The sequence below is a fragment of the Cryptomeria japonica genome, chromosome 2 (assembly GCF_030272615.1).
Source record: "Cryptomeria japonica chromosome 2, Sugi_1.0, whole genome shotgun sequence".
NCBI classification, from domain to species: domain Eukaryota; kingdom Viridiplantae; phylum Streptophyta; class Pinopsida; order Cupressales; family Cupressaceae; genus Cryptomeria; species Cryptomeria japonica.
In genome coordinates, this window is record NC_081406.1 from 593,074,601 (window position 1) to 593,088,308 (window position 13,708).

The window sequence follows — 13,708 nt, forward strand, 5'->3', positions numbered from 1 at the left end:
CTTATTATCTACAATAGAGGTGTAATCCATGACCTCATGGATGGAAGAATGTAATATGGCTACAAAAGTTTTATTCAAATGTTGGTCTATTATCAAAGGTGGTAGGATTGAATTAGATAGACAAGATGCAATATGTTTGGCCAAAAATCCTCCTTATTTTGCTCAATTAAACCTTACTATGTATCATTTTGTGAAAGAAATGGTTGAATGCAAATGGCTCCTATTGAAAAAATTTGATATGAAAAATAATGTTGTTGCTTTATTGACAAAATGAGTGATTGCTAGGAAATTTTCTTAGTGTAGAAAATAAATAGACATGATTTCCCTTATCAAGTGATAATACATATGTAGCCTTCCATGGAAAGTATTCCACAAATGAGAGATTTTTGAAAGTGGGTTATATACTTTCCATGTTTCATAGTTAAATGGGGCTAATCACTAGTGATTTAGACTACTTTTTGAAATGTATCTTTTTGAAAAATATTTAAGTAGTTTTCTATTTTCACCTATGATTTTAAAATATTTATGAATTGCTTTTGATGTGTCTACCAATAATCATACATGCTTAAGGGCTGGTAAGAACTTTATTACCATTTTGTAAATTATTTAATTTTTTATAAAATAGTAAAGAAAGTTATTGTGAAAACACTATGCACAATGAATTTTATTTTTATTTGCTTCAATTTCTATATGCATTGCTTTAGTTTTGTAAGGATTTATATACTTGTTTTCCTTAAATATCACACCATGACAATACAAATAATTTCTTATCAAATTTATGACTTCAACATTTCATATCAATCCATTTATAAAATTTGATGTGATGAAATATTTTTCATTTTAATTAATCTATATTTATATTTAATTTGAATGTCTTGTTAAAAAAACTTTATATAACTTACTTACATTCATCTTTGACAACAAATTTTAGAAAGACATCAACAAAATAAAAGCAATATAATGTAAATACAAATAAAACAATAGAATTTTTTGGTTATTTTTAATGTAACAGACTCTCAAAATCTCATATACATTTACTTACATTTCAATACTAAATACTCTTTAAAAAACAATGAAAATCTCATGTACATTTACTTACATTTCAATACTAAGTACTCTTAGTAAATAATGAAAATCTATTATCCAGCCGTGTTCAATAGGTTCTGTGGGTTCAGTGCTGACCCAGAATATTAGTCTCATCTTGCTTAGACTGACTCGATAACAAAATCTCAAGTGAATTGCGAGGACATCTCTGAAATAACAAAAATAAATAAATAAAATCTCATATACATTTAGGTTCATTTCCATACTTATTGGATACCAAATATTAATCTTGTGTGAAATATCAGTCAAGACAAAGCAATTATGATATGTTAAATCGAGACAGCCATACAACCATACGTTATCAATTCTAATTTCAATCTAGGGGAGAGGACCCAGTAGTTGTGCACCTTAACTTCAGGCTTCTCAAAATCCTACATGGAAATTTCAAATCACTCCAAATTTTTTACAGCAGCTTACTTGGTAAGTCCCCTGCTTATAACTAAGGTTTCAGGGCCGCATCATCAAATATGATGCCACATCAGCATGCTTTTTGCCAAAGTGTCCAAAACAGCCCGAAAAAAAGTGAGACCAATAGGTGTGCAAAAGGGCCCCAATACTGGTGCAACTGATGTGGCATAACATGATTGGTTACTTTTCACAACAAATGGTATATTTCATTCAATTATTGGTGCTTATCATACAACTATTGGTGCAATGTTGTACAAAAGTTGGACATTAAATCATCAAGTATGGGGGTATTAAATCAACAACTTCTATCACAAGAATTAGAACGCGCTCAACTATTGGGTCCTTTCCCCTAGAAAGATCTTGGAACACATCCTCACCGACTTTGCAAGCACGACTGTTGAATTTGATACATTTTTTTTTCCAATCTGACTTTCAGAAAGAAGATTTTATAATACAGTGAAGATTGTCAAACATAGTATACAAAAGCATGAGCAGTGCGTCATACATTTCTAGAGTTTGCATTTTAAGATTTTAAAAACCTAAATTCCCATTTATGGCAGTCTTTCAAACCTGTGTATAAGAACTAGACATGACAAAATGGCCTCAGATCACAATTTCGATGAGAATCCAAATTTTTGGAAAAACAAAAACACTGATAACAAAAAAGATTTGATCCCAATGTGACAGGCACTGAATGGATCTTAAATTATGTTGAGCAGGAGACATCGACAAGCAGACCCCCTTGAGGAACACAAATCTAGAATATACAGTAGGACGTACAATCAGCAATTGTACAACAAAGCTTAGTTACAGTACTCTCCTGGATAATATGCACATTAGCCCATAAAAGAAAAATAAAATTGTCACCAAGTTCTAATCTATTTTGGTTACATGGGCAGATCTGTCAACTCTTGATTTTACACTGAATATGATTGTATAAATGACTGTACTCGATAATGATTAATGATTAATAAGAAATTTTCTTATTTGAAAGTAGACTTAACTTTTATGATAAATCATCATTAATGTTTGTCTCGTATCCTTCTTGTGTTTTTTTGTGCTCATTTAAATTAGCAAGATCTATCTAATTTTGACTCTCTTCTCTCTTACTTGAACTGCTTTCATTTTTTTTGTGCTTTTTCTTCTGATGCTGGTGATCTTTGGTCAGATCTGAACCGAAAAGTAACTCCAAATCAGGAGAATCCGAAGGAACATGAATTGCTCTGCGACGTGATATAATTGCAGGATTTCTCTTTAGAGGAGCTGATTTGGGTTTGCGAGATGCAGGAGGGCACACTGTCATTGAGGGTATCTTGTGTTCCTCAGACTTGGGTGTCACACAACATTCTTCTTCTTCAAACTTATTTTCTGTCTCAGATCTGCAAGATGGATTGAATCTAATGGGTGTCAAGCCACTGGGGATTTGTGTTGCATTCCCTACTAAATCTGTTGTTTCCACTTCTAGTTTTGTATTAACAGCACTGACAAAATCATTTCTTTGCTTTCTCTTCCCTAACGATGAGGAAGAACAATTTGCAGAAGCCATCACCTCAACAAACAAATCTAATTTCTGCACCTGCAAACACACATAACCATTGATGTTGAGTACTATCAGCAGAACAAATCGGTAATAATGGCCTAGAGACTTAAAAAATATTCTAAGTTCTAGCTACCCAAATACTAAGCATACATTAAAAACAGCAATGGATTGTGAAAAATTGGTATCATTAAACATACATAATTCTAAGTTCTAATAATGGCCTAGAGGCTTTAAAAATGTTCTAAGTAGTTCTAAGTTCTAATAATGGCCTAGAGGCTTTAAAAATGTTCTAAGTCCTAGCCACCCAAATACTGCAGGAAGAATATGATCAAGAAACGTAGATGTTAAAAAGGAAAGAAAACCCATACCATATGGTTCAATGAAAAAGCAGCTAATCTTCAGGCTTGCTAAGTCATATACAGCTTCTGCACCCTCCTTTGTGGACACTGAAAATACCTTCAACCCCAAGCCTTAAATTCACCAGCCCTCCGGTTGTAATTGAATGCTTTGACCAACATGAGGCCTCCTTGGAACATGCAATTTTCTTTTTTCTGTGAATTGCAACGAAGTTTTCCAAACCCTGCAAACAAAAATGGCTTCCCGAGGCGAGAAATCTGATTTCTTGAACACAAAAGCTGTGTGTGAACTGCGAATTGCCTTAGTTGAAAGAAGAAAGTAAACCGAGTCAAATAACTCAAGCTGTTGGAAGCTTCAATTCCTCCTAATGAAGAAAATCAGATATCTATTGGTCATAATTTCTCCAAAATCTTCCTAAGATTCTGGTGCATGGAAAGATGCTGCCCTCCTCCAATAAAAAGCAAAGTCATGCACTTTTTCTGTTAACATGGGATATATAAATTACAATTGTTCACGAACTATTTACCTACTTTTGATTTCACTCATTCAGGTTTAGAGATGACAGTGAAAGAGATCACAACTCCAACAACCCTAGCTAACTAAAATGGCGATAGTCATGGATTATGAGCTTTTAGGCCATTTAAATATGGGCAGGATAGTCATGGATTAGGAGCTTTGTAGGCCATTAAAATAAGGGCAGGAAAAAGCAATGAATCTTGTGATCCAACACTGACTCTGATCTAATATGCCACACTCTTTTCATGGGTCAATTTTAAAATTTTATGAAGATGGCGGTGATTGAATCTTGGTGCATACGAAGGGTTTCCTATGAAAAAGTTTTGAAATTTTGTCCAGCTAACAAAACAAAACCAACTCTGAGTGAGTTCACGTGCATACAAAGGTCAATCCAAACTGGGTATTTTTATCTACGTGTGCTGACAATCATGCAAATACACGTTCCCCACTTTCCTCCTGCATGTCTTAATAATATGCCAAACACGTCGATGTTGAGCATAGACTTATGTTTGTCACACACCATTATAATTACCTGGTTAATGGAGGAAATGTTTAGGGTTTTATGGCATAGGATTCTGAATCTATCACCATCATCATCTCTATCTACTACCACTTTGTTTTTACTTCCAACAGCTTCCATTGATTGTCCTTTTTCTTGGTTTTGAATGAACGAAAGAATTTTAATGATTTCCACAAGATCCAACGGTCTAAGGAACCAAGATGAAACAATTTAACATGTTTTCAAGTTTTGTTTCATGTTGACTCTTTTGCTATTAATTTTGAGTAAGAAACTCATTGTTTTGTGAAGTCTTGTCTCTTCAAAAAGCTCATTCAAATTGTCCACCTTTAATTCATTATCAAACTGATTGTAGATATCAACATACGCTGCACACTCTTTGATGAAATGTCATTCTGTTTCCACCGTCCTCTTACTGCAAAAGATGCACATCCTTTCTTCCCAATCTTCTTGGGAACCTTCCATCTACCAGTTCCGCATCTCAAATGATGAGATCCCCTCCTACTAGTTTTGCACACCACTTAACAACTACTTTATTTGCATACATGCAATGAAGAGCAATGTTGATGTCTTCCTAAATCTACAACAAAAATGTGTGGGGACTCCACCTCTAAACATAACTTTAAAAAAAACACTTGATTAAACTCCATCACAAAATTTAAAATAAATGTTTAGGATGATGACAAAGAGTTTCTAATTATATATAATCATTATCTAAATAAATTTGAATTCAAGAAATTGTGTTTCTAATAGATCCCTCAATAGTAACATGTTCTTCATGATTATTTCTTGTTTATAGGTTCTTCTATGTAATGCAAAAGAAAGAAGAGAACTAGAAAAGTTTGTGGAACTTGAATGTATAACGGTTAATTTTTTTAATGATTGATTGTTAGGAATTGCATGCAAAAAATATCAATTATATGCAGATAAATATTAAACACATGAATGATAACATCGAAGAGACAATATTTAACGTGATTCACCCAATCTCAGGCTACATCCATCGAACAGAGAGTCCAATATTATTATCCAGTGAATCAAAACTGATTACAACCAACAATCTCCTTGCAACTTAATACCGCTACAAAATTCTCTACAAAAAAACCCTAACCCTTAGCCTTTTTATCAAGACTTATGTTGTTTACAAAATTAGGGTTACAACATGTCAACCAATAGAAAAATAACACCCGACACCTTTATAAAATAATAAGTCTGTTTGGCCTCGTGGGGCATTGCCCCTCGACCCCACCCTATATCGCGACAAAGAGTGCGCCAGGGGCATTGCCCCTTGACTCCATCCTAGGGGTGCTACCCCCAAACCCTTGTCAAAAAATATGGGGGAAACTGCACCGATAGAAGTGGGAAAAATTTAACGTTCGAGTCTAATTATGCTCCATATAAAAACAATGATATTATCTTGAATGAAGACATCTTGCTTAACTTTTTTACAATTCGTTTTGGAATATACAAGTGAATTTGTTTATATCTATATCATTTTCTATTTACTTTTATGTTTATTTTGAGACATGTCCTTTAATACGTAGATATATTGACATATGGTGTGTGTGTGCAAAGGTACACATCTCCCTAATTATTTACCACTTGTCTCATTTCATACATTCACATGCCCTTATGCTAAAAGGTGGAAATTAATTACCTCTAGCAGGGAAGCACAATATAAGTCCCACTTTTTAGTATTATTAGAGCATCAAAATAAATACGTTTTTGCATTCAAAACATCATATATATCAAACAAATGTTCAAGAATTTAAGAATGACATAAACTAATGAGTTGTGTCATTTTTTCTATGGATTTCATTTTTAAAAAAATAGAATTTTTAAAGACCCATCTCCTTCATTTTTTAGATTTTAAAATGATTTTCTATCATATTATATTTGACTCTAACATTTTATTGCATAGCATTGGCTATAAACAAAATATTTTCATATTTCTTGGAACTTGCATGACATTGACTCATCAAGGGAAGGCATGGTGAAATAAGCTCCAAGTGCAACTTTAGTGGCATAAAAGGTAGAAACAAAAACTTAATAATCAAGAGCAAGCTTGTCAAGGATAGAGAGAATCAACTAAGATTCCTCTTTCTTAATACCACACTACTATAATTGTAATTTGAGAGACTTGAGTTTGGTGAAGAAGTCCCGGATGTTGTCAAAATCTGAAAGATTCAAGCCAATAAGCTCATTCTCTAATTGGAAACCCCTTAATGTATCTTGCTTCCCAAATGGAGACTCCAGTGTAGTCCATATCTGATATGGTGTGGTGTAAGAATCAACATTAAAGAGAAGATCTGGAGACATAGACATGCATAATGTCCTAAAATTCTCGTCACACCTATTGAACCACCTTCTCTTCTCATTAGTAGTTTGTCACGAACCCTATTTTTCCATAATTATTTAATTAGGAAAATAATGTTTATTTTTCAAATAAAATTGAAATGAAATAGAACTGTTAATTAAATAAGAAAGGATATCGAATGTACTGATATGATTTATGTACAATTGAATGATTAGTAATAATTTTTATTGTAAATTGGGATCGTCATTGCTAATGAGCGATTGAGTGCAAAGTGAATGCAGGAACAGGTGAACAATGATGAAGGCAAGAACATGGTTCAGGTAGAGTTGTCTTAGCTCTTGCATTTCGTTAGGATAGATGGAATCTTTCACACACCACATTAGGATTTATATTTGCATCTTGAAAGATGGATAATTTAAATGACCTTATTTGAGTGTTTGTTCAAATTGAAATGATAAATTTAGTATGAGTAGTAGATTGATTTAAATAATTATACATGTGCATTTGATTGCATGATGTGAGTGGCGATTGAATTGAATTTAAGCTGCATGAGTAATGGTAAAATATTATGCTTTATTGTTAAAAGAGATGAAATGTATAAACGATTCAAAAATGAATATTGACCCTAAGTTTTATGTTCTTCTTGTTCAGATATGAATAATGTATGAAAAATCGTACTTATGAGTTTACTTTTATAAATTGGTCAATAGTATAAAATGTATATGTATATGAGAAATCGATTTAATCATATACATGTATATCTATATAGTTATAAATATCCAATTATCGTGAAATATGATTACTTCATGAATTTTGTTATATCTGCGTAATCATTTGAGATTAATATATATATATATATATATATATATATATATATATATATATATATATATATATATATATATATATATATATATATATATATATATATATATATATATATATATATATATATATATATATATATGTATATATGTATATATGTATATATGTATATATGTATATATGTATATATGTATATATGTATATATATATATATATATATATATATATATATATATATATATATATATATATATATATATATATATATATATATATATATATATATATATATATATATATATATATATATATATATATATATATATATATATATATATATATATATATACATGGATCGACCATATGCTTATATGAATCGACCATATACTTGTATGAATCGACCATATACAAGTATATACATATGTAATTAAGATATATAAAAACATATTTTTAAAATTATGAATATTGTTTAATGAAAAACCAAAATATATATTTACTTATATGTTTAATTTGTTAAAAAAAGATTAATGTTTAAATATATATATATATATATATTAATTAACTATATATTAAAAATATAATAAAAATTAAAATTAAAATTAAACAAATTAAACAAATTAAATGGAAGTGGCGGGTATTAAGTTTTAAGAAGAATTAAGAAAATAAAGAGGATGGTCGATAATAACATCGACCACCCCTCCTCCCTTTAGTAAAACATAAACGACGTTACATGAAACTTTTTTTTATAATACCAACCACTCCTCTTTATGAAATCTTTCATAAGGGAATCACCACGTTGCAGATCCTTCACGGTGGGAGGCAAATTAAGGTAAGTTGTTTTAAACACCATCGATTATCACTCCTCCTCCCTTTTTAAATATGCTGCAAACTACGACCACTCCTATTAATAGTATAAGGTGGCGGGTTGAAAAAGTAGTCGATTGTTTGAAGCCGGAGGAAGAGCTGCTTTGGTCGGTTTGTTAGCATAACTCCCTCCATCCACGGTGGTCGCTGTCAAAGCAATTACGCAGACCAGAGCACGATGAAGACTTAAACACTCCCACGACCCCTTGGGGTGACTTGGCATGCAACATGTCTCTTCGGTGGATAAGCTGAAGTCGACAGATTCCATGCAGCAATCAAGCTCCAACTGAAATGGTTGGAAGTTTTTAACAATAAGACTCGAACTTGCCACAAAACAAGGATGGTATTTAAATCATAGAACTGCGTGGAGATTATAGTTACAACCACATGACAATAGAAATAGTGGAACAGTAAATAAGACCCAGAGGATAGCAACAAACATAGCCAAAGATTAGAATAAATAGACGTATACACACACACACACATTCTTTCATTCTTTCTCACACGAGATTAGAAGAGCGATAATTTCTTGAAGGGAAGGTGAGAATAGTTGGAGAGGGGAGATGGAAGAGGAAAAAGAAGGAGATGCAACCAAGGATTAGAGAATGGAATGAAGAAGAGAAAAGTAGTGATATTTAGATTTGTTTTCAATCGAATTGTAAAAGATTGATCATGATCATCTCAGATTTAGAGTCGAATTTCAAAGCAAAGTTTAGAAATAAAAGATAGAAAGGAAGGATAGAGTTAATAGAGGAATCGACAGATGGAGAGCGTCAAAGAGGTTGTGTACCATCTTGAAAGAGAGAAGGCAAATGTGAAGAGGGAAGCAAATCCATCACCTCAAGCTAGTAACAAGAGCATAAGGAGGTAGGATCTACCTTAATTCTTTGATCATTATGCAAGGATAGTGAGTGATTAATGAAGTTATATATATAATTATTTATTAGAATAAAGTTTGATTGAGTCAAGCCATGATTAGAACAAAATTGTTTGAACTCGCTTTTGAATAGTCTTATAGAGAAATGTATGATGAGGTATATATGATAAAATAACTAAGAACACGTATGGAAGATGTTAAAAAGTAGTAGGAATTGCATATAGGTTGCTTTACATACTCTCTAAAGGATGATCTAGTTTTAGACCTATGCAATATACTAATGGAAGAGTTAGAGTCGAAAGAGGAATCATTGTTAATTGTTCAAAAATTACGTTCATATAAATAGAGATACAATAGTGAAATAATTTCTCAAAGGTTGTTGAAAAACTTAGTAAAACTTTCATAAATGAGATTATCCAATCCTCTAGAAATTAAGTAAGAGGATAGAGAGAGAAAATTTGAGATTGAACCACAAAGAAAATGAAATAATAGGATAACAACTTATAAATAATGAAGTTATTTTGATATCACAAGGAAAGACTTAGACTTTCAAATTTTGCAAGAAAAAAAATGATGGTTATCGAGTGTCTCATTTGAAAAGCCTTATAGATAGGTGTTTTATGAACTTGTATCATATTAGATTGTTGTTATGGCAAATTAGTGAAGTCGGTGTGTTAAGTGTCTAAATCATGAAAGGTCACATATTAGTATTAAACTAAATATGAGGTTTTGAGAAAAGCGGCAAATGAACCACGACACTTGGAAAGATAGAGAGAGTTTAGATGAGATAAACTTAGAATTCTAAACCATAAGAAATGGAATGCATGTTAATGAGTATGCTATGTTTTGATAATTGAATAAAAGAATGTGTACTCATTTTATTCAATTTTATATGTAAGATACATACATGTGTTACACCTTCTTAATATTTTTAATCTTGTCTTTAAATTGCTTGAAAGATAGAAGGGAAAGATTGTCTTCTTTTAGATGTATATTTGATTATCCATAAAAGATTGTTTCCTGTCAGATAGGATTGGTTGTAATAAAAGATTTATTCTATCAATTTCTATTCAAACGAAAGATTGTCTTCTTAAGCATAGTATTTTTATCTTACAAGAAATAGGACGCTAGAATTAAAAGGTGAAAGATTGTCTTCTGTATGAATTTATGTGAACAAAGCTAGATAGACTTGTGTTTGTGGAAAGTTACCTTCCAGGACAAGTGCCGAATGTGGATTATAGAGAGTATAGTTGCTTTTCCAACTATCTATTTTTGCTGTGCATGGCATTATACTTGGCTGAGTAATCAAATTGAATTAACCATTGAAATAATGGAATTCTTTTATTTTATCCTCTCAATTGATAATGAATGCTTGTTTCTTAAAAGAATTAGAAAAATGAAAATGCTTGTATCATCTAGGCATGCACTAGATTCCATCTTGCCTTTCAAATTACTTTTGCTAAGCAATTCGTGCAGGGTCGGGTATTCTTGATTGACCAAGAATTTCGGGGAAGCGTAAGCTTCAAGGTTGGGTGGAAAAAGCGCCTAAATCTTGTTCTCGTCTTCATGCTAAAGATTGCATTGGCGATAGCTTGGGTTGAAGATCAACAGACGCATCTCACCCTTTACTTATATTATTTTGTTATCGAACTTATGGCAACTTGAAATGCGTAAGTATTGTATGATTGAAATACTACTTATATCGATTTATTGAATAAAGAATATTTATCTTTTACTAGAAATTTCGTGTTTATTACAATCTAAATGGAATGATCAAATGAAGCTATGGATGGAAAAATGGAATGAAATAGATCTATTACCTGATTTATGAGTTTATTTAAGAATAAAGAGTATTTCAGCTATATTTGAAAGTTAGCTCGATTTACGTCTTTACACAGTTGTAGGCTCAACTTCTATACCCAAGGTCACTTTAGGTGCTTCAAGTGAATCTCCATTTATTTTTTCCAACTATAGTAGTTGAATGAGTAAGGGGAGCAATATAATTTGGATTCATAATAAAAAATGAAATAAATAAATAAATGGACTAATACAACAATAGATATCTTCTTAATGCTAAAAAAATTCACTTGAATCACCAAAAAATCAATTGATTTGCATGTTTTCCAAGAAAGAACCCAAAAAGGAAAAGATTGAGATCTTTGAATACCTGATGAATATTCTACAAAAAAGAACCTGAGATCTAGATAGAGAAATCTGAGAGCTTTTTGATGATGTCTGGATTTTAAAAAATGGAGTCAGAATGTGCAAGATATGGCCTCAAAAGCCCAAACTGAAGGTTTACTTTGGAGGTCTGGTACAAAAAAATGGTATAAAATCTAACAAAACCACCTACATATTTGAATCGACACCAAAATTAGCTTTCTAACAATATCTTTTTTGTATAATTTTGAGCTCGTATGACCAAGTTATGGCTAAAAAACAACAACTAGGTCAACATGCAAACTGAAGATCCAAAAATATGCCAAAAATAGTAGCCAAATTTTCCTTAGAGTCGTCTATATATTCTTTAAGATTCTACCAAATTCTCCAAATGAAATATTTTGTTTTGAAGAATATTCTCTTCGTGCAAAATGTTGATGTCATGCTTGCATGTGTAGGCTGATGCAATATCTTAATGACACCAACATTTGTCCTTTCCTGCTGGGAAAAATCCAAAAAAAAATTGCACAAAAAGTTGAAATTTTTCATAAAAGTTAGCAAAACTTTTTGTGAGTTATCTATGCCTTTTTTTAATCAACAAAGGAGGGTAAGCCTGGTATGGTGTAAAGATCCATCTATTTGTACAAATTTTCATACAATGAATTCAACCCTCAAAAAATTTCCATGAACATGGATTTTGACAAAATGACATGTGTTTTAGGGTTCTCATGCCTTTTGAGTGTGATGATGACCTCTATTTTTCTCCAAAATGCCTAGATTTTGTCCCAATTTTCATTTCCTCAACCAAATTGACCCAAAATTTCAACTGCTCATATTTTGAGGAAGTGATAATTGATCTTGGGATTTTGGGACAATATGAACATGATGTCAACCTTCGTTTGAGCCTGATGTGCACAAAAAAATACTCAAGGTTGGATCCCTCAAGCATGTTGATAGGAACTTGACAGGTTTGATGCTCTAATACTATGTAGAAGTTGATGATACCACCATAGGAGCCAAGAAACATCTGCAAGAAAAACACCTATCACACAAAAGAGATCAAGAAAAGATAATATGCTTAATAACAACTTGAGAATTTTGTAGTATTGCACACAAGAATATTGGAGAAACATTACAATGAATGAATGAATCCTTATAAAAGGATGAATAAAACCCTAATGCTAGATTAAATTAGCTAGCGCCAAGTGTCACATCATAATGAATGAGACAACTTAAACTATTATTAGCTTAATTAAATGAAGGGAAAAACAACCTAAGTTCAGCTTAAGTGAAAACGCAATTAAAGGACCTAATTAATAAATAATTAGATAATGTGTCCTAATTACTCCAACAATTTATTCTCTTAAGAAAAGTAAAGATACCTCAATCAATGATAAATTAGAGGTACCTAACAAGATGAATTTTTAATATTCTAGATTGTACACACAATATTAATAAAATCATATTATAAATTTAATTTTAGTTTGAATGACTTGCATTAAAATAACTAAGAGTTTGAGTTTTTCAAGATCCAAATTCATGTTGGGATTATATCTCCTGGATACAATTTGTGTATTTTACATTATCCTTCAAGTGAGTTGACTTTCGTAATACTCCTTTACCAATTATACGTATACCTATTGGTATTGGTTATTTTCAGAGGTTTTATTCGGTTGGCAAGTTACATCCTAACTACTTGATTGTGTGTGGTAATGCATCATTCGTGTAGTGGGGACCTCCAAGAAGATGGAAGAGGTCAAAATAAGAATGGGAGGAAAGGATGTGTCTTTTCCATAACTACAATAGTTTAGTTAGATAAATAATTTATTTTAGAGGACTTTGAGAGCTTTCTAACGATGTCTGGATTTTGAAAAACGGAGTTCGGATGTGCAAGACATGTCCTTAGAAGGGCAAAACTAAAGGATGAATTTAGAGGCTTGGTACGAAAAAAAAGTACATAATATGACAAAAACACCTTTAGATTTTGATTGGCACTAGAACTAGTTTTTTTTTTGCTCGGTAAAAGGCCTAAGCCATATTTTATTAATAAATAGTATTACAATCTCCGCTTAGTGCGGGCGCCGGTAGTAAAGAGCGGAGAGGAGAAAACCTCCGACCTTGCCCAGGACCATAGGTTCAGTCAGTGACTAATAACATTTAATGATTTACATATAATCTTTTACAAATTCTGCAATCTGGCTGATCAGAAGCCCTTCATAGGTA

At 31.8% G+C, this 13,708-nt stretch overlaps 1 protein-coding gene across 1 annotated transcript; it reads right to left on the reverse strand.

Annotated features, from left to right (window-relative positions):
* Positions 1-2,165: 2,165 nt before the first annotated feature.
* LOC131051555 (uncharacterized) lies at positions 2,166-4,010 on the reverse strand. Its single transcript, XM_057986129.2, has 2 exons — positions 3,421-4,010; positions 2,166-3,088 (listed from the first exon to the last, which is right to left on the reverse strand). Exons 1-2 carry the CDS (start codon positions 3,421-3,423, stop codon positions 2,597-2,599), a joined length of 495 nt encoding a protein of 164 aa, XP_057842112.1. The 5' UTR covers positions 3,424-4,010; the 3' UTR covers positions 2,166-2,596.
* Between the last annotated feature and the right edge of the window lie 9,698 nt (positions 4,011-13,708).